Source organism: Parasteatoda tepidariorum, chromosome 1 (genome assembly GCF_982258835.1).
Source record: "Parasteatoda tepidariorum strain Cologne lab strain chromosome 1, Ptep-v5.0, whole genome shotgun sequence".
Lineage (NCBI taxonomy): Eukaryota > Metazoa > Arthropoda > Arachnida > Araneae > Theridiidae > Parasteatoda > Parasteatoda tepidariorum.
The window spans coordinates 46,807,166-46,828,764 of record NC_141755.1 but is presented as its reverse complement, the minus strand read 5'-3'; the positions used below and the strand labels follow the sequence as shown (position 1 = coordinate 46,828,764).

Genomic DNA, 21,599 nt, shown 5'->3' with positions numbered 1-21,599 from the left:
GCTCTTTTCAAATTCAAAAAGAAAGAAAAAAAAGAGATTAGATCTGCTAATTGCATTTTCCGGCTTAATATATCAATCAATAATATTTTTATTTATTAATTTATAAAAGTTTTTTACTTAGATGCTTTTTTATTGAAATGACCAATATTTATGTTGTGAAGCACCCATTGTATTGAATGTAAAAAATAGCACCTGAAAAATACTTTTTTTCTTTCAGCGCACATTTCGTGAGATTTGGTACCTTCAAGAATTTCACAATCATCCCAACATCATCACATTACTGGAAGTGGTTAAAGCGAGAAATGACAAAGACATTTATTTGATATTCCACTACATGGGTAAATATGTATAGAAAAAAGGAACTATTATCTCTGCTAAAGTATACTTCCTTCTCGAGAGAATAACTATTGTGTTTCGTTTCTGTTCTATATTCTCTTTTGTTCTGTGAGCGTAATTATCATCATGAATTACGCACACGTCTGGATTTTATGTTATCAGATGAATTTTATGTCTATATAGTTGTTTCATGAACAAACTGAATAGGTGATAGACTACTACAGCGTTTCTTTTTTTTCCAGTTAAAGGATTGTTTTGATTATTCAAAAATTAATTTCTTGTTATGTTTATATTAAATAAAGCTTCGCGATATTTTTATTTATATAATCGAAAATAGTTTTGTCAAACTATCTAATGCTCTTTACCCTTTGAAGCAGAATTTTTTTACATCGTTTTGTATTAATTTAGATCAAAATAAGTGAAAAAAGTTATATTCAGAAATTTAATAACTTATGGTTATGAAATAAAGGCCGGGATAGTCAGGTTGGTAGGGTGCTGGACTCACGTTCGTGAGAACAGGAGTTCGAATCCAGCCGGCCAAAGACTCCCCGTGTAGTAAATGGAAACTGCTGCATGTTAAATCAGTCGGATCACAAAGTCCTCCACGTTCCCATAACAAATTATACCTCTGGGGTAAAGGGTTGGAGATTGATCGTTCTCTGGTTCAGATCAAAATTACGATCTGCGGATGGAGGAATTGATTTATGAATCAATCAATTCCACCCTGTAAAAGCGTGAGTGTGGCACAAGTCGAAACCTTCATCTTTTTTTACATCATCGTCGAGACACGGCTCACTTCTAAACAATATTTTCTCAAATTTGCACTTATTTAGATCTAAGAGAAACAGTAATTGATCATTGAAATTAATTTATTTAATTTATAAAACCAATTATTGATAAATATTTGAATATGAATGAAAAAGAAAAAAAAAATTTCGAACTACTTTCATTGGACTTTATTTTTTAGTACAAATATAATTCCGATAATCTAACTGATTTTTAGTAACTATTTTTTAATGTTTTTTGATAATTAAAAAATAACCAAAATATATTTTGCTTGATATTAGAGCACCTCAAAAAATATATATAGAAGGGCACCTGTGTCCCGTCTGCGTCAAAGGGTTAATAAGGAAAAATAAAGACATGCTTCAGTTGCTATTATTCTAATGGGTCATTTACTGAAAAAGCATTTTTGTCATCTGATATCAATAAAGAAAATTAAAAATGTCTAAATTAATATAAATTCGTAATAGACTTTAATAAAACTTAAACATTAAGATTGTATAGTAGGTAAAAAAAATTATTAAATTTACTATTCAAAACTTATACACAAATAGAGGACAGCTACTCCTCATTGTTTCCCAAATATTCAGGGTTACAGTTAGGGAAAAAATAAATAAATAATCTCAATAAATACTATTTTCGAATAATAATCTATTCGAACGAAAAAAAAATTTTAAAAATTTTTTAATTTGAAACAACAAAAGAAAAAAATAGATACTTAATACTTATCGGTTTTATCGACCATGTTCGACTTTTTCAATTCAAAAAAGTTAAGATAAATTCTTAACAAATTTATTTCGTAAAAAATTTATTCCAGAATAGATAACTCGAAATTAAATTTTCAACATTTAAAAAATGAGGCGCGTACATGAAAAAACATCGTCAGTTGTATTAAAAATTTTCCATTGCAACAACCTTTCATTGCATTTGCCACTCTAATACTCTTTACCCTTTGCCTTTCTAATATTCTCTTATTTTTTAAGATGCTTAATTAATCATGTTCTGTTACACTTTTAAGTATTTAATTTAATCTTGAGATCATCATGTGCAGTTTATTATTTAAATATTAAACAAAAATTCAAAATAAATATTATACTGAAATTCAAATACATTCAGCGAAATTAAATATTGCCCTGCAACTCTAACATTTAAATTAATCTACTTCCGTTAAGTTTGTTTTATAACGCATTTTGTTATTTATTATCAGATCCCTCGTATTCTGAGAACAGCTTACGTAAGGAATTTTTATTGATACACCCGATGATTTTAACAGTAGTAAAAGTCATACCGGTAACTGTTTATCTTTGAACAGATGTCCGGGTGTCGAAACTTTTAGTTTCGATTGTATTGGTTTTGCTCTTCTTTACGAGGGAAATAAAAAAAAAGGATGAACATTTTTTTTAAACGATATGACAAAGCACGCGTATAATACAGAATTAGGAATAATACTGATAAGTTCTAATTTCTAGAGTTATTATTAAACTATCAAGTATTCAGATATCGCTTGTCCATATATATATATATATATATATATATATATATATATATATATATATATATATATATATTGTATATATATAATAAATAAATAAATACAAGAAAACACGAAGAAAGTTAAGAAAAACAATAAGTTTCATTTATTGCGCTTAAGCGGCAAGTAAACAGAACTCATTAGATAAGTTCAAAATGCAAAATGAAACAAAGAAAAATTATAGACATATGACGAAAAAAAAAGGGTAAAGGGACCTGATAAGTAAAAAATTAACAAACAGTTTTAAAAAAAAAAGGATGAAATTTTATTTATTAAACCGGAAAAAAAAAGATATAATCTTTTCATCAGCCCACACTATTATATCCGCAAAATAGAGTGCTTTCTGATATTGTATCAATAAAGCCAAAGCAAAATATATTAATACAATAGTGTGAGGAGCACTCAATAAATTTTTTTTATAAAAATTACAACAAATAAAATAGAACACAAGAAGCAAAAATAAGTAAAAATAGCATGTATAAACAGAAAATAAAATAAAAGAAAAAGAAAAAACAGTATAAAAATGGACTAAAGCGAGTAACGAAATCAGATCAACTTACAAGGACGGGAATCTTTCAAGAATGATTTAAAACTGTTTTCGCAGAAAGATTGCCATATATATATATATATATATATATATATATATATATATATATATATATATATATATATATATATATATATATATATATATATATATATATATATATATATATATATATATATATATATGTATGTATATATATATGTATGTATATATATATGTATGTATATATATATGTATGTATATATATATATATGTATATATATATATATATATATATATATATATATATATATATATATATATATATATATATATATATATATATATATATATATATATATATATATATATATATATATATATATATATATATATATATATATAACCTGTATAACTTTACAACTATTAATCCTATCAGCTCGAATTTTATCACATTCAAACCAGTGTAAAAATTTTCCTCGAAAAATGTACCTTACATGTTCAGATGGCCTCTAATAAAAAAGGTACATAAGTTGCGTCAAAAGTAGAACTTTTTATACTGATATACGCTTGCAACTTTTGCAATTCATTTGACTCAGCGTAAAAAAATACACGGTAACAATGTTTCACTAGATTAGATAACAATATCAGATGCGTAAATAAGTATAAGTACAAATTTGTACTTGAAGCCTTTATAACTTCTAAACTATTATTCCGATCGTCTCGGGATTAGTTTCATTCAAATCAGCTTGAAACAATATATCGGAAGCAATACCTCACTTGCTTGTCTAGAAGAAATTCAATTCTCCCCTTTAATCACTCTCATTTCTCTAAAAAAAAAAGGGAAAACGTACAGAGGGGAGTTTTCAGGTATCATTTATAATAACATAACAAAGTTTTTTTTGTCAAAAAATACCTCGGGAGTTAATTCTCGAAAAGTCCCACTTTTTTCTGTAATAATTATTGGACTAACAAGTCTTAACTGTCGAGCAATTTTTTAAACGTAAGACTTTTTATTTTTTTGCTGCACACTTGCTTGTAAATGCTTAGGTTCTTTATATGGGGGATAAATCTATGCCTTTACTGACGTAATTCGGGGTAGATAAAACTCACAGTTTACCTTACAAGCAGTTCCTCAAATATGTTTCTGCTATGCTGGGTGTAAATTGACTATCGTATGGATATCTTAGCACGAATGATTTGAGGGATGTTTTTCAAGTTCGACTGTGATATTTATCTCACCGAACTGCGACAAGACAAAGACTGACTGAAGAATTTTATGACAAACAATTGCGAGAAAAAAAAATCTTTGCGTAGAAAACAACATTTGTTTAGATTTAGAACATGTACAAATAACAGAACTTTCTATTTTATATATATGTTACATCAAAGTTAGAAACATAATTTTGAGTCACTCTTATGCTATGCCTATTGTTACTTAATGTCATGCAGATCACCCTCTTTTTCCTCACTAAACTATATTGCTGTTATAAAATATTTTATTGGTTAACCATAATTTTATGGGTTTTATTCTAATCTTATCTGAACATCCACAGAGACGGACCTACATCAGCTGATTAAGAAGGGTACATTAAGGGAAGAATGGAAGCATGGATTCATTATATTCCAGCTATTATCTGCTCTAGCATATATTCATTCAGCCAATGTCATCCACAGAGACATCAAGGTAAATGTGAACAAGGTGATAAACATAATTGTAACAGGGAGGGAGCTGTACCATGTATCGGTGTTAGATTTGAGTGGTTCTTTGGTACCAATATTGAAAAATAAATAAAATATCTCATAAATTCAACTCATATGTTGTAAGACGACAATTGGGATAAAGTTTTTGGATTATTAAATATTTCAATAAAATAAACATCGGAGAAATAAATACATTTTACTAAACTATTATTTTATTAGTTTAAAGATGATAAAAATGGGATCGCAGATTTAGAAGGAAGACATAAGAATTGGTCTGTTGATTCTATTTCTTACGGCGAATTTTTTCAACAAATCGAAAAGGGGACACCACTCTGCACTATGAATATTAGAAAGCATTTTCACAAAGGATAAAAAATCATGGAATATTCTATTCATCCACGGGGAAGAATGCCGCACCTATTCCTCGTAATATAATGTAATAATAATAATAATAATACAAAATCAGTACCAAATTTAAAATAAATTAAATCAGTACCAAAATTCCTCATAATTTGGGATCTTTGATAAAAAAGAATTACTTGGGTTATTTTCCTTATAAATATTAGATTTAATCCAGTAAACTAGAAGGTTAGATAGATTTTAATTGGAATTTTTGTATTATTCTTAATACTTGATTCCAAAACTACATTGCAATAAAAAAATTTAATATTTTAATTGGTTATTTAATATTTAATTATGAACATTAATTATTTAATATTTAATTATAAATATTAACATTTAATATTTTAACAAGGCTTGGTATTTTGATGTTAAACATTACTAAATTTCATGCCATTTTGTCATTAATAATTTTTATTCTTTTAATAAATTGATTAAAAATGCGATTTTAAAAAGTGACTTTCTCAAACATTTACAGCCTTCAAATATATTGATGAATCATAGATGTGAACTGAAACTTGCTGATTTCGGTCTTGCTCGGTCATTGGAACTAATTGGAGATAGTCCTTCTGATCCTACTCTAACAGAGTATGTTGCCACCAGATGGTACAGGGCACCAGAGATTCTACTAGGTTCAAAGAGGTAAGTGCAAAGGTAGCTATTCTAAAAATATCCATCTAAAGTAGTGACTCTAAAAATATTCATCTAAAGCAATGAATCTAAAAGTACCTATCTAAAGTAGTGATTCTAAAAATATTCATCTAAAATAGTGATTCTTAAACCCCTAAATTAACAAGCATATTCAGGGCTTTAGTGACTCTAAGACTATCCATCTAAAGTATTGATTCTAAAAATATCCACCAAAGTAGTAATTCTAAAAGTAGCCATTTATAATCTAAAATTATAATTCTCAAAGAATAGCCAGGTTAGTAAGAAGTTGGGTCCATGTCCAAGGGGTTCGATCCTCGCCGGCCGAGTAGTAACTGATGCACGTTAAATCTGTCGGGTTACAAAGACATCCATGTTCCCATAACAAATCAATACCTCTCGGGGAGGTATTCATTTGTTCATTCTCTGGTTCAGGTCAAAATTACGATCTGTGGATGTATGAATGAGTCCGCCCTATAAATGGGCTGTGACGTGTGTGTGAAGTCGTATTCTTGGCCATAGATGGCGCCACTTAAAAACAAAAAACGCACCCTCTGCCTTAAATTAGCTTGGTTTCACCAAGCAGGCTTGCTAATCTTGGCAATTAGCATTAGAAACAACAACAACATAATTCTCAAATAATTAATAGTTTATGAGAGTTTCTATATTATGTTACATGTTAAGAATAGGATTGATTTGGATTTAACGCATCGCATGTAAAATAAATTATAAAAAATATTGCTATAATTCATAACTGAACAAATATTGAAAAACGATAAATTAGCTTAACTGTTCTTGTAAAGGTGTTGAGATCATTAAAAATTCTTTCCCGTAGTACCTTTCAATTCGAAATTAAACTCTGATGTTAATGGTTTTTCTTGGAAAAAAGTTAATGAATCTATCCGATTTTGAGCTATTTAATGAGAACTACAATAAAAAAAGTATTAACAAAATTAATTTAATCCGACTAATAAATGTGATAGGCGTCCCACTAAGCATATTTAGGTTGAAAGGAAACCGTAATTTAAAGCTGTTATTCTGAATCACGCGACACAAGTCACGTGATGCCCTACATCAGCAAGACTACACGCAATCTGAGGCATTGTGCTATTGTCTTAGTTTTAAACTCACAAGAGAATAAAAAATATTTAACGCCAAAGAAAAGTCGATTTCATTTTATTTTTTCAGCAAGAGTAAATTTAAAAACTAAAAATTAGTTTTCCCGGAAGAAGTATAACAGTTTATCTAAAACTTTCATGACCTTTAAGTCCTTGGAATTAAAGAAAAATATATGTAGCATTTTTTTTAGAGAATAAAAAAGCTTCAGCAGAAAATAGATTTAACGTGTTATCGAGCTAATTTTGTTAACCTAATTAATGAGAGTCGCTGTGGCTCAGGGGGTAGAGCGTTCGCCTTTCAATGATGTAAACCTGTTTCGAATCCCAGCGATGGCTGGTCGATACGAATTCCGCACCCGGCTTGCACCGACCTCAGTGCTGACGTAAAAACATGTTCAGTGGTAGACGGATCATGGGTTAGAGTCCCCTTGCCGTCAAACTAACTGTGTGAGGTTTTCGGGGTCTTCCTCAACATGTAACGCAAATGTGAGTTAGTTCTTTCAAAAAATCCTCCACGAAGGCAATATTTCTCCCAATACTTGATCCATGAGTTCCCTTGTCTTCTGGATTGGGTTCAAAATTACAAGGCTACGGAGTTGAACATTGGTAGTCGTGAACCCAAAATTGGGTCGGTGGTTCAACGACGGTTATAAACCTAATTAATAAATAAAATTTCCTTTTGATTTTTTATACTAATATTAGATAATTAAACCACCTGGAAAATTTCTTAAGAAAACTGTGTTTGAAAGTGTTTTGTTTTAGTTGAAAATTTGTACTTAAAAAAAACAATCAATGCAAAAATGCTTTGAAGGGGGGTCTCAAAATTCGTGAAATTAAAAAGGATCAATACTTAAAATTGTGTGAGATACTAAGAAAAAAAAAGTATTCTTACAATTATATTAACTAAAATAATTGATGAATGTAAATAAATTAATAATTTTCTTCTTGACACTGCTGAAAACTAGTACTTCAGAGTCGGAACTCGGAAACAAAATTGCTGCATTATCAACCTGTTCTTGTTCGTAGAATTAAAAGAAATTAATACATGAAAATTACTTAGGTCAAATTTATCCTATTATGTATTTTTAGAGTAGTCTTTGAAAAGGGACGCTGGACATTATTGAGTAAACATAAGATTCACCATCAATGCTGGTGATCAAGCGGAGGTCAGAAGTATCAGCACACTGTTAAAAATGTTAGTGTATTTTAACACCAAAAATGGTGGTAACTATTTTACTCCGAAAGTGGTGTTGTGAAACACCAGAAATAATTTTCGGTACACTGTAGAAAAAAGTAGTATCCACCATATTTGGTGCTAAGATAAACGAAACAAAAATTAGCAGAGCATGTAGTAGTATTTTTTATTTATTTTTTCTCTGATACAGTTTATTTATTTATTTATTCATTTTTTGTGTGTTGACTTATTGATAACACATATTTTCATGCACATGAAATCCATTTAGAAATTTTATTGGAAGAGGATTTTGTTTAAAAAAAAGCAAGAGCATTTTTAGTAACATATTTGCACTAGTTCTTTCAAGCAATAGTTATTTTTTCAATTGTAATTTTTTTACCTGATGACTATAGTTCGGTATTCAAATTTGTAACTAAAATACAAAACTGTTACAAATTATTACAGTACATTTACTATTACATTTTTAAGTACAAAACTATAGGTATCGCTCAAAAAATTTCATAAAATTGACAAATTAACAATTGTTGGTCAAATTTAGAGCGAATATATTTCTAAAAATGTTCTTGGTTTTTAAACGGATTGGTTTTTAAACAGATTTTTTTTTGCTTTTTTTTTTGCAATGAAGCTATTAAATTGATTCTAACGCTTATGAAAATATGTGTTGCCCATAACCAAGCACAAACAAAATGAATCAATAAATTAAATAAACTATAATAGTGAAACGTAAACAAAAAATGTGGCTACATGCACTGTAAAACAATTTCTGTTTGTCAGAACACTTACAATTGTTGCAGCTGCAATTTTACTATGTATAATCAAATATCAAAAACAATTCTTGGTATCATAAAACACCAGGATTGTTTCTTTACACCACTGCTGGTGTAATAACAATAGAATGCGATACACATAAGAGTCAGTAATGTTAGTTTAGGATGCATGCACACACTAATTCTTAAAGTAAAATTGGTTAAAAAATCAAACATTGCTGGCAAGATAACAACAAACTGACATCATCTCGTACTCGATTGTAATCAATCTACTGACGGTATACAAAGTATGCCTAAAACAGTATTTTCAAAAGCGAAAATAATTCACGAATGGTGCATGATGTGAAAATGCACGAGCTAATCATTCTCAATTATTCACTTTTAAATTAAATATAATTTGGGTACTAATTATTTTTTAAGTGACTTTTAAAATATTTTCGTTTTAATCAGCAAACAGTATAATTAAAATAAAAGATATAGATCTAAACCTTATTTTTTAAAAATGAAAATTACTCTAAACTAGCAAGTGATGCAAAAAAGAATAAAAAAAAGAAAGGGGAAAAAAAGGAAATTAAGGAGAAATCCAATACAATTCATAGAAATAAATGTTACTTTTGAGGTACGGAAGTTATTAAAAACAGTAACATTGCAGAATTCTCCGATGCGATAATTTAAAATAATAATAATGAAACTTAAAGTAATAATAATTAAACTAATATTGACGTATGGTAAAATACGCAATTAAATGCTTTAAAATAAGAATGTATTCTTTTTCGTACAACAGTAAAATAATGAAATTACGAACAACTAAGAGGCTCCAATTCCATTTATTTTTTGAAGACTGAAGTTAAAAACATATAATTCTTGAAACGTTTCTCTCTACAAAATTCTAAATATATATTAAAAATAATAAATAAATATTAAAAATTATGTTTTACGAGATATTATCTTTCTATAAACAAATCTAATAGTTTAGGGTAAAAATTGTTCAATTCTCTTAAAACGTTCTCGAAATGTGGCGAAATTCTTTAGAAATAAAATGAACATTAAGAGGTCCAAACTTTGAACTGCACTCCTGACCAAACTATTGTGACCATATTTCCCAGATTGCAACCACTCTCTATATTTTGAGAAGAAATCCAAATCCATCGCAAAAAGGTATGTTTATTCAAAGAAAGTACGTTTTTGTATCTGATTTCGTAACGAAAAATAACGTCTGCTCTTACTAATTAGTATATGTGAGGTCACCCCCTTAAACCATTAAGATTGAGTCTCAGTATTTAAAAATCCGATCATTTGATCAAAAGTTATTCAAGGTGTTTCGGTTATTTATGTATTTATTATATATATATATATATTTTTTTTGCGCACTGTACATACACAAGAATAAATTTTAAATCAGTTTGAAGATACAATAGGATTCAAATAAACTGAATTAAATAATACGATGATGTTTTCTTTAGTAGATATCGTTTTCATTAGATGTTTTATGTTTCATTCTCATGTCTGCCCACTCACTTGATATTTCAGTTCTTTGTACCAGTATGAAAAAGAAATTATACCACTTTTTTAGCCAGATATGCGTTTATATAACATAGATAGTAAGTATGGCATTCATTGTCCATTTTTTCCCAGGTATACGAAGGGGGTGGATATTTGGAGTGTGGGCTGCATCATGGGGGAGGTGATCAGCGGAAAACCCCTCTTTCCAGGTACTTCCACTCTGAATCAAGTAGAAAGGATCATGGCTGCACTACCTCATCCTATGCAATCAGGTTAGTTATTGTATCCTATATTATATTAGAATCCTAAGTTCATTTTTTTCAAAAATCAACTAGGGCATTTGTTTTCTTTTGAGGCAATATGAAACGGAAGAAAGGAAAATATTACGAAGTGCACAGTTGAAAAATTGGTTCTAGCCTAAAAACAATTTAGTCTCCCGATCTTAAAAATCTCTATTTCTTAAATATTTTAAAATACAAATTTTTTTTTTCTTTCTTGTAGATAATTTAATTGAGAGCTCGCTCATTTAGGTTATTTTCCTTGCTTACTTTTCTATACATTTTTTTCCTTGATTTATTTATAATGCCTTGTTTTATAAGAACTGAAAAACTATATTAACTTTCGACAGTTTTGTAACACTTGTGAAAAATAAATAAAACTTATCTCCTTTTCTATAAAATGGTTAATCAGTTTTAAGACATTACAGATTTAACGCATATGGGTCACCGGTGTCTCTTTCCTATTTTTTCCCTACGATCTAATTACAAGTAAAAATATATTTTTGTATTTTTTTTAATTATGAAAAAGTCTAATACTTATTAAAAAAAAATTTAGATTATCGAATTATACTTGTACTAAATTATATTTATGCTATTATTTTTGTACTAAAATATAAAATTAAAAAAGTTTGATAGTAAGTTTTTTCTTCATGTTCAAAAATTTCGTAATAATTGACTCGTAAATTAAAGAAATATTAATGATGAATAACTGTTTCTCTTAGATCTAAATAACTGCAAAAAAGTGCAAATTTGAAAAATTATTTTTTGGAAGTGAGCAGCATTTGGAAGATTTTACCTTTAACGCAGAAAAAGTTTTCTGTGTTTCATTCTGTATTTCATAAGCATAAATTATAAAAAAGTTAAACACAATATTTTTCATTTATTTTAACCTAAATTCAAAATTCATCATTTTAACCTAAATTTATTTTAACCAAAATAAGGAAAAAAGTTGGAAAAATATGTTTCATAAAAATTCTGCGTTAAAGAGTTAACGATGACGAAGCGAATACGGAGGAGTAGCTTTAGTTGAAAGCATCAGTGTGGTGACAATACAAATTTTTTTTTTTCTGAAAAAAATCTCATTTTGGGGATACATTAGAATACGAAAAAAAGAAGCGGCAATTCTTCAAACGCATTTAATGCTTGAAATTGGTTAATAAGAAATAACTTAGACAATATACCTAATTTCAATGCTTATCAAAATATCACAGTCAAACTTTCAAGCAAACATGAAAAGATTACTACTTGTAACCTATTAAAAAAATTTTCAATTAACAATTCAGGCAAGACAATTATTAACAAGAAATAAGTTAATAAGTATTTTTCATACGTAACATTTTTCTTTTCTCTTTTTTTAAATAAAAAAAGCTAATAGTTTGAAAGAATATTGGTAAGAGCATGCTAGGAATGGACATTCAATGCTTTCAAGCAATTTCACAAAACTAAAATTTTCAAACTAGCTGATACAGCATTTAACGAACCAGTGAATCAAGTCGAGTTTACAACTTTGCTTTAAGATATTTTTTTAGAATTCAGCAAAAATGCTTTTTTTTTTCTCCCCGAACAGTTGCCATCGCCAGTTGATATTTTGTTGTTCATAAACCAGTAAATTGTAATTTTTTAGTTTATAAATTATCCAATCAGCAGGGGTGAAAAGCAGCTTTGATGCAGTATGTATGCATTTTTTACAAACCTTTTTTTCCACACGACACAAAGAGATCTAATTCTTTTAATTATATTATTCATTGATATCATTACTTAATTATCTTTAATTCAATATAATTAACTTGCGTTTTGTTTCAGACATAGACAGTCTTTGTACAGGTTACGCAGCCTTTGTTTTAGGACGAGCTGCCAACAAGTAATAATAAAACCTCTTATTGCCATTTTCATTTGAACTATTTAATAAAATAAAATGAATGCTTCATTTTATTTTTTTCTTTATAGACCAAAAAGACTTCTAAGAAATATACTTCTGGGTTGTACAAACGACGCTCAAGACTTGCTCTCAAAGCTTTTAACATTAAATCCAAATCGGCGCCTAACAGCTAAAGATGGGTTAGAGCACCCTTATATTTCAAGGTAAATCAATACTAAAATATCTATTCAACTATATGAATTATGTTTCATAAATTAATTATTAATTCATGTATAAATTTCATGAGTGTTAATTAAAATAATGTAAGCAAAAATCGATTTTAAAAAGTACTTCGATTGAGATTTTGTTGATTTCGAAATAACTATTTGTGAAAGTAAGCCTTGTTGATTTTAATAGGTATCATTCTCAGACAACGCCAAGAGAACTCAGCAATGCGATACCTCCTTTGTGTGACGATACAAAATTGTCTGTTGAGCAATACAGGGACAAGCTATACGAGGTAAGTTTTTATTTCCCGAAATAAGAACAATATCGGAAAACTGACTAAATGAATTACATATCGATACATCTCACCCTTTTATGCGTTCTCAATAAGTAGAAAAATTACATGATATGATGATTAACACTAGAACGACTAAAATACCTATATTGCCCAAAAGCAGTCAAAATGACTGCATTGTGAAAGAATAACTAATGCATAATGAAATTTGTTTAAAATTAATTTTTAATATTATTTTCACTTATATAACAAGTTATTAGTAAATATTAACAATAAAAAATTATATGTTGTACAAAAAGTCACAAAATTGTGTTTCTAATTGAAATTAAAAAGCAGTCAAAATGACTTCCTCGGACAATCTAGTGTTAAGGTTAATTAGGTTCCCGACATCCCCAAATATGGATATGCGGAAAAAATTTTCAACTTGTCGCCGTGGCAGTCTACCGCACGCGTATTGACAAAACATACCGTAGATTGTAAACGTGGCGATTGCAGGTGGAGTTGGCGATGGATTACGCGTAAATGTGGTGGGAGAACGAAATTACATTAACCTAAGCAGTGTAATTCGATATTTTCTTCTTCTCCTCGACTAGCCATTATGAATAAAAATAACTCATTAATTCCTTTTAGCAGAGAAAATAAAAAAGAAAATAACACCTTTTTATTGTCAGGATCACTTTACAAATACACTGTATTCATATTTTATTAAGCGCTATAATTTATATTTTATAAAACGATCTAGTTTTTTGATAAAACAGATTCAATTTTTTAATTTTTTTTACAAGAATTGTGTTTGCGAAGAAATAAAAATAATTTATTAATGAACCAATCACAAAAAATAACGTAACATTTTAATACTATGTTTTATTGAAACGCTATTTTGAAGAATTAATTCTATTTAACTTTTATTGTAAGAAAACATAACCTGTTTTATTTTAGTGATATTTTCAATGAAATCAATATTCTCTATAAAAGAATAATGTAAGCTTTTTTATAAAGATTATTTTTTTAGAAATTAACAAAGACATATTATTTACTAGAAAAAAAATAGAGTATTCAAAAATTTTATCACGCTTTAAAGTAATAGTTTCTTGTAAACGAATAATCAATATTTTTAAAATAAAGTTTGAAAGCGTTTGTTTCATTACTAGAAGCATTCATTATAAAAAAAATATATATTAAATTACTTTTTTGCATAATTTTATGAAATAAATTTTTTTTGGAATGAGATGAGATTTTAAACTTTGTGAAAAATTGATTCAATTCCTTAATATATATAAAAGTCGGTAAATACTTCATTCATTATGGAGGTCATAGATAACTTGATACCTTTTCAATATAAGAATAATAAAGGTTATACACAGGTTATAATGCAACTATCATACGTAACATAAATTTATAGATTCCTAAATACTGTTATATGAGTTTGGTAATTAAAAATATAATTAAAAAATAACATAATTAAAAAAAATTTCAACCTTCAATTAAAAACTTCCTGTTGTCATATATTAATAATAATTATAATTTTTAGCAACTTTTTTGGGCACAAATTTTTAATTCTCGAACTTAATACTATCCTTTATATGAAAATATCAGAAAATTTTTAAAAGAAAAACTATATTTTAAAATTGAGACATTGGCGACAACAGAGGTTAGATGTATCTGCTGAGTTTAAATAAATTACATGTTATAAAACTCACATTTAAGATTTAGATCAATTTATTATCAGGTCATAGGAGTGTTTCTTAATAAATAAATGTAGTGATTGTTTGATTTACAATTGTAAGGTCCTGGGTGTTTAATGTTAAGTTATACATTTCTTTAGAAATAATATTTGAAATATGCAAAGCAGGGCGGCATTCATTTCAACTTAAAAATCATCAACTTAACTTTCAATAACTATAGATAAATAAAAAACAAAAGTTTGATAAAAACTTTAAAAGAAATACTTTTAGAAAAATTCTTTCTAAATAATATTAAAAAAAACACAATCACTTCGTCTAATGCCCTTACTTCAACCTCCTTCGAGTTATGCTTACTTAATAAATTTAATCTCAACTTTATTTTTCTTTTCACTTTTAAACTGTAAAAGACTTTTTCTCCATTTGTAAATTATGAAAAAAGTTATTAATCTGATTGCGTAAACAGTTAATTTATTAAAATTGAACATTCTCAATTAATTCCTTTTAATAGTCATTTATATTATTAATAATAATTATTTGCACAAAATTATAATAGAGGAAAGTTTGATTAGAAATTTAAAAGTTCTTGCTACAATAATTAGGGAATTTCTATTGACAAAGTCAAGTAATTTTTTTTCCGGAACAAAATGCATTTTTATTTAAAATGGAACGGTACTGACTTAACATTTATACGATAAAACACTCTCTAATCGCTAACACTGATGACAGGAAAAAAATTTCGTTTTTTTTTTCTTTTCCACAAAAAGTTTAGAACTTAAAATGTTGTTCTTTCATTATAAAGCAATAGCATAATATTCTCGTATCATGTAAAACTTGATAACGAAGTTACTTATCTACCGTTTTACAGTTATAAAATGAAATGATTATTGAATTCTACTTGCATTTTAAAATGTCAATGTATCCATCGTTCAATGAATTTTACGATTATTTTTATAAAACTGTGTATAATGAACATTTCAACTAAAAAAATTAGTACAAAATAGCTGCTAATAATTCTCTTAAACATTTATAAATATTATACATTTATAAATTTCAGCTTTTCGCATTATTGCTAAATAACCTCTACGTCGAAAAATATTTAAGGAATTCCATAATCTGAAAATTAAATAAAATTTTAAAAAAATTGTAAATGGTTATCGAGCAGAACCATTAAGTTTAATTAATGAATATAGAATTAGTAACAAAGTCACTGCTGAACAATAATTTTTTTTTAATCTTTTAAGTAAACAAACTTTATTGTAATAATCATTTCATTATTAAGGATTAGAGGTTATTGTTAAATTATTAATTTTAATAAGTGGATGAGTAGGTAAAGAAGTTCACTACTCGAAATACGCGTATACATTTAATGAAAGTTATGAAAATACAGAAGGTAATAATATATAATTTTTTTTATCTTAGTTTTATTACGATCTTCTAAAAAACGCTAATAAACACAATTATGTTAACAAATACAAACGATTATGTCGGAGCTATAACAAAAAAATACGCTTTATATTTCATTTAATGCAGAAGAATCTAATGAAGATCAGCTTATTTGAATCTCTGAAATGTGACACCCATATATAACTTGGTGAATGATAGATACGTGATACCGAAAACAAAACAAAAACATAAGCACACAGCTGTTTGGCGATTTGCGAGACGCTCCTTCAACGCCGATAGATATTTTCGCCAACCCTTTTACAATCTACGGTATGTTTTGTCAATACGCCTACCGCACAGCCGGAGGTGGACAGAGAGTATCTGGCACTAAGGTGTTAAAAAAGATTCGGAAATCTTTAGCTGTCAGCAGCATAAAATTAATAGAATACCTGTGCACTATCTGTTTATCCTTTATACAAATGCCGAGAATGTTTATTTATTATCCCTTCTTCATATTATTCTTTTCTATTATTAAATTTTTTATTTTGATTTTTATTCAAAATTAAAAGCTCTATAGGTCATTTATTCATTTTAAAAATCTATATCTCTATATCCATTTTAAAAATTAGATTTTTTGGCGACCTAAATCCATGACTTTCCATGATTTAAAAAAAAAAAAATAGTTAAAATCATGACATTTCATGAAACATTTTGTTTAATGCCGAAATTCATATAATATTCCAATATAGAATAAGAGATTTATAATACCATCAATTTGCATTAATGATCCAAGTCTGCCCCGAAAAGACACTTCAAACTACAACATCCAATTCAGTACCAATAGTGATTTGTTACGACAGATTTTATTTTATTTATAACCGTTGTTGAACAGACGATCCAATTTAGGGTTTACGACTACCAACTTTCAACTCAATAGCTTTGAAATTTTGAACCCAATCCAGAAGACAAGGAAACTCCTGGATCAAGAATTGGGAGAAATTTGTCTTCGTGGAGGACTTTTTAATGGAACTAACTCTCACTTGCAAGTGAGAGTTAGTTCCATCAAAAGGAGTTAGTTCCAATACATGGAGAGGAAAACCACGAAGAGAGTAAAATCAAACTGAGTCATAAATACAGATTAAAAGAAAGAAAAGTGCTATAAGAATCTTCTAGAGAACTGTAGAACCATAAATTAATTTTTAAATTGAACTGCCAAAAATAATACTAAAGAGAATAAGCTCTGAGTAGGAGTTTAAAAAACAGTCTAAGTAGTAAAATGAATTCACATTACCCAAAAAATTTTTTTTTTTAAACCTAATGCATCCCTCTTTTTAAATAGCTGTATATGTAAAAATTATCATAGATTATGTAGATAAAAAAATATTCCCTAATTATAATTATTTTTTTTTCAAAGATGATTGGAGAAAATGAGGAACGAAAACAAGACTCCGTCATGCCTCCAATACACATGCCTTCATTTTCAGGTAATGCAAAAAATACAATTTTAGCGTAGGAATATAACTATTTGTTAAATACAATTTAATTTGCTTGTCACAGCATATACTTTTTGGACCTTGTGCCACTAAATCCTCATTTGATTCAATTCAACAATTTAATTTGTATTTTTCTCCCAACAGAAAAAAAGAATGAGAAGAGGGTTTTTGTTAAACAAAGAGTTATTGATGAAATCCCAACGATAGATGTAAGTTTCATACAATAATTGAAAACTGTACCTATAACAAACAAAACCTCTTTTTAATTAAAGTCAGTATTATCTTTTAAAATGTAACCTGACGTTTTCAACAAATTAAATTTCATTTGAAAATAACATAATTAATTTTTCTATAGACATACTTCACTTTTATAAACTTCCCAAAATTGCATTGTAAAAAAATTATATATAACTCTTTCGTAAATAATTTTAGGAGCGCAAAGAAGCCCTTTTGAGGAGTCAAATTGCAAAGAAGCAAACGATGGCTCCGATGGGAAGGAAAACTTTGACACCACCTTTTCTTTCTGAACGGGGCAAGTTCAGTCTAGGATTTCGCCATCCAGTAGTATTGAGGGGACAAAGTCCTGAGGTTTGTTATTAATTTTTTAAATAAATAAATTCGAAAATCTAAATTTTAAGTATAATTTCAATTTTACAAGAAAAGCAAAGTTACCAGAAAAAATTCTTTTTTTAAAAGAAGAATACGAACTCTAAAATTTGTACATATTGCTACTTAAAAATTTGCAACAATGTCTAGCGCACATAATTTTTAATTAATTAACCCATTGTAGCCCATGAATATTTCATTTAAGTTACAAAAAATACTTAAATATGCTACAAACTTATTTAATTTTTCAGTATTGTGATGTAATAATTTATTTTCGGAAATGTTTATCCTATATAGTAAGAAATTGGTGTCTTTGTGGTTTATTTTATCAACATAATTTTAATCATCGAAAAAGTGAATATTCATATTTTGTTTTTTATGTAAAAGATATGTATTATACCCTCTAAAATAAATAAACAAAATATCAGATTTTTACTTCTTTCTTGAATTTTCCATTGACTTCCAGAGATCATATACTTTTAAATATCCTGGATGGCTTTCATCTGGCGTGGTTTTTGAGAACTATTTAGGGTTTCCAAATGAGGATTACATGTAAATTACAGCCCAGATGCGAATCAGTATAACATTATGATGCAAAAACAAATATGTCCTCATATCAAGCTCATGAGAGAGACAGTAATTATATTATTTTAACCATCTATTTAAAAAAAAAAAATAAGGAATGATCCAAAAACATAACTTGTTTTCTTTTTCATGAGAAGCAACAAAAGAATTTGAATCTATTTTTTTTAAGGTCAGGATTAAAAAAAAAAAGAAAAAGAAAAAAGAGTTATCTGAGCTTATCAATGGATTTGTTACTGCATAAAAATGTATTGCGTACCTAAAAATATTGATATTTAAAAATGCAATGATTTTATTTTTAAAAAATAACACTATTTTTTTAAACAAAAAAAATTTTAATGTGAATAAGCAGGGACACATGGACAAAAGGAAAAAAATCATTTTGCCCAAATTATAAATTAGTAACTTGTAATATGCTCATTTATAATAATATAATGCAAATAAACTTTGTAAATGTATTAATTAGAAATTTTTTTTACATTATATAGGTTTTATTTTTTTGCAAAATTGTGGAAGAAACTTTTAATGTAAAATTTCGTTTCTTAATAAAAAAGGTTTAAAAGAAAATAATGTATAGAATATAATAAATATAGAATGTAAATACTAATAATAAAGTAAAGTATAGAATGGAATAAAAAAAATAAAAAACTTAAATTTTATTTTATTTTCCCCTAAATCACTTTTATTACTAACACAAAAATTTTGCATGATATAATATAAAATAACTCTCGTGTAAAATATAGTAATTTATTCTTTGCAGGATATCGACGGAAAAGAAATTATAACAGAGAAACGTTCATTTGAAAGGAAGTATGGTAAAAAACAGTTTGGAAATCCCGTGAATCATTCTTTGAACAGTTCTGCTAAAGCAGAATTACAAAGTTATCATCAAGATTTGACATACGGGACTATAACTGTGACTGGACTGCAAGCATTGCGAGAAAAAAGATGGTAAACTATTGGAACTGTGTAATAACTTACAACACATTCTATTAGAATGAAAAAGTAAATAATATAGTGCATGCAATTTGTATAGTAAATAGTTTGAAGAACATCTATTATTGAGCTCTTTTGAGACATGTAATACGTTTTTATTACATATAACTATAAACTATTTCTTATTGTGCTCAACTGGAACTATGTAGTAAATAATTTATGGTACATTGTATAAGAATGATAATATAGATTATACAATTTGTACAGCAAGTGATTTAAAAGGCATCCATAGTCAAGTCATTTTGAGGAATGTAATGTAATGTTATATGCAAGGTGTTTTTACAACAAACGTTGAATTCTTCGAAATAAAGTAATTCAGATTATAAAAACTGAATAGTATGGGTGAAAATTATACATAATTTTCTTTATAAATAAAAAAAGAGGAAGGAAATTTAGGAAATGTGAAAATTTTAGCAATTTTCTTTTTCTTTAAATTTTTATGAGGACAATCAAGTAAAAATTTTAATTTAGTGATTACTAAGGTTATCAATGACAATTGATAAGACTTTAAATGCCTTATTCGGATAGTTTATTTTGGAGGATGTTATGGCTTTATAAGCACAATAACACACATATGAAACTCTCACAAAATATATAAACACACTAAAGGAGTTAAAATTACAGTTGTAACAATGATAGTAACAAAAAGCTGTAAAAAAGGTAAATGTGAAAAAAAATACCTAAGCATTAAGCATTTTTGAGCCAATCAATTATCAATATATAAAATAATGAATTCATTTTTTATTTAAATCCTATACTATTTAGGAAATGACATTCTCCAATTCTGCTTAGCTTCTAGCTAAATAACTAAATGGATTTAGTTTTAAAAAAAGTTATTTTTACAATTTCACTTATGAAATAAAAACAGAACGATTAAAATTATTCATAAAATCTTTTCATTTAACTAGTAAAAATTTATATTAAATAAAAAATAATTGACTAAGAATATTTAATGTACGAAATTTTTATTAAAATTCATTTGGAAATTAATAAAAGTGTGTCAGCCGTTATCATTATGATTTAGATATACAAGGAAATAAAGCATATATCCTTTAATAAATTATTGATCACTACTTGTTTATGTATTGTATAATTTCATGGTTGTAACTATAATTGAAGCGGTCAATGTTAAATAGGGGTGGTATGTTGCAAATCTGCACTTTAGAGAAAAACCAAAAAAAACTGTGTCAATTGTGGAAAGATTATTTTAATTGCTTACAAATTATTGGATTCCTTTTAGGCAGTCTAGAAAATTACTCTGTATTTGATAATCGACGATTGATATTCCAAAACTTAAAATCAGAGAAATACTAAAGTTTGATTTCTTAAATACAGTACTAGATGTGAGTAAGGAAAAAAGAAAAAGAGCAACTTAAAGCACAGCATGAAAAAGCTGAAAACAAAAATGGCAATGGTCAAACACCACTGCAAGCATTGTTACCAACAAAAAACTTATTTTAATAAAAATGTTACATATCCCCTTTTAACATTGACCGCTTCATTTATATGATGAAATGCTCAAATCTTTCATATGATAAAATAGTGCATTTTCTTAAGAGTTGTAATGATGTGCGCAGGAAATCATTACATTATAAATACAGCTTAAAAATTATTTCCTTAAACTAAAAGTTAAATAACTTTTATGAACAAATGATACTAGTCAGGTTTGAACAAATTAGTTCGAATCA

The 21,599-nt window shown here is 27.4% G+C and overlaps 1 protein-coding gene across 1 annotated transcript in view; it reads left to right on the top strand.

Annotated features, from left to right (window-relative positions):
• Erk7 (Extracellularly regulated kinase 7) overlaps window positions 1-21,317 on the top strand; it is a 29,054-nt gene extending 7,737 nt beyond the window's left edge. The window contains exons 3-13 of the mRNA XM_043057425.3: window positions 218-338; window positions 4,733-4,863; window positions 5,758-5,921; window positions 10,643-10,782; window positions 12,592-12,649; window positions 12,736-12,870; window positions 13,064-13,166; window positions 17,649-17,718; window positions 17,872-17,936; window positions 18,160-18,315; window positions 19,676-21,317. Coding sequence (XP_042913359.2) covers window positions 218-338; window positions 4,733-4,863; window positions 5,758-5,921; window positions 10,643-10,782; window positions 12,592-12,649; window positions 12,736-12,870; window positions 13,064-13,166; window positions 17,649-17,718; window positions 17,872-17,936; window positions 18,160-18,315; window positions 19,676-19,870 — 1,338 coding nt within the window. The 3' untranslated portion in view covers window positions 19,871-21,317. The remainder of the gene's footprint in view (window positions 1-217; window positions 339-4,732; window positions 4,864-5,757; window positions 5,922-10,642; window positions 10,783-12,591; window positions 12,650-12,735; window positions 12,871-13,063; window positions 13,167-17,648; window positions 17,719-17,871; window positions 17,937-18,159; window positions 18,316-19,675) is intronic.
• Window positions 21,318-21,599: the final 282 nt, after the last annotated feature.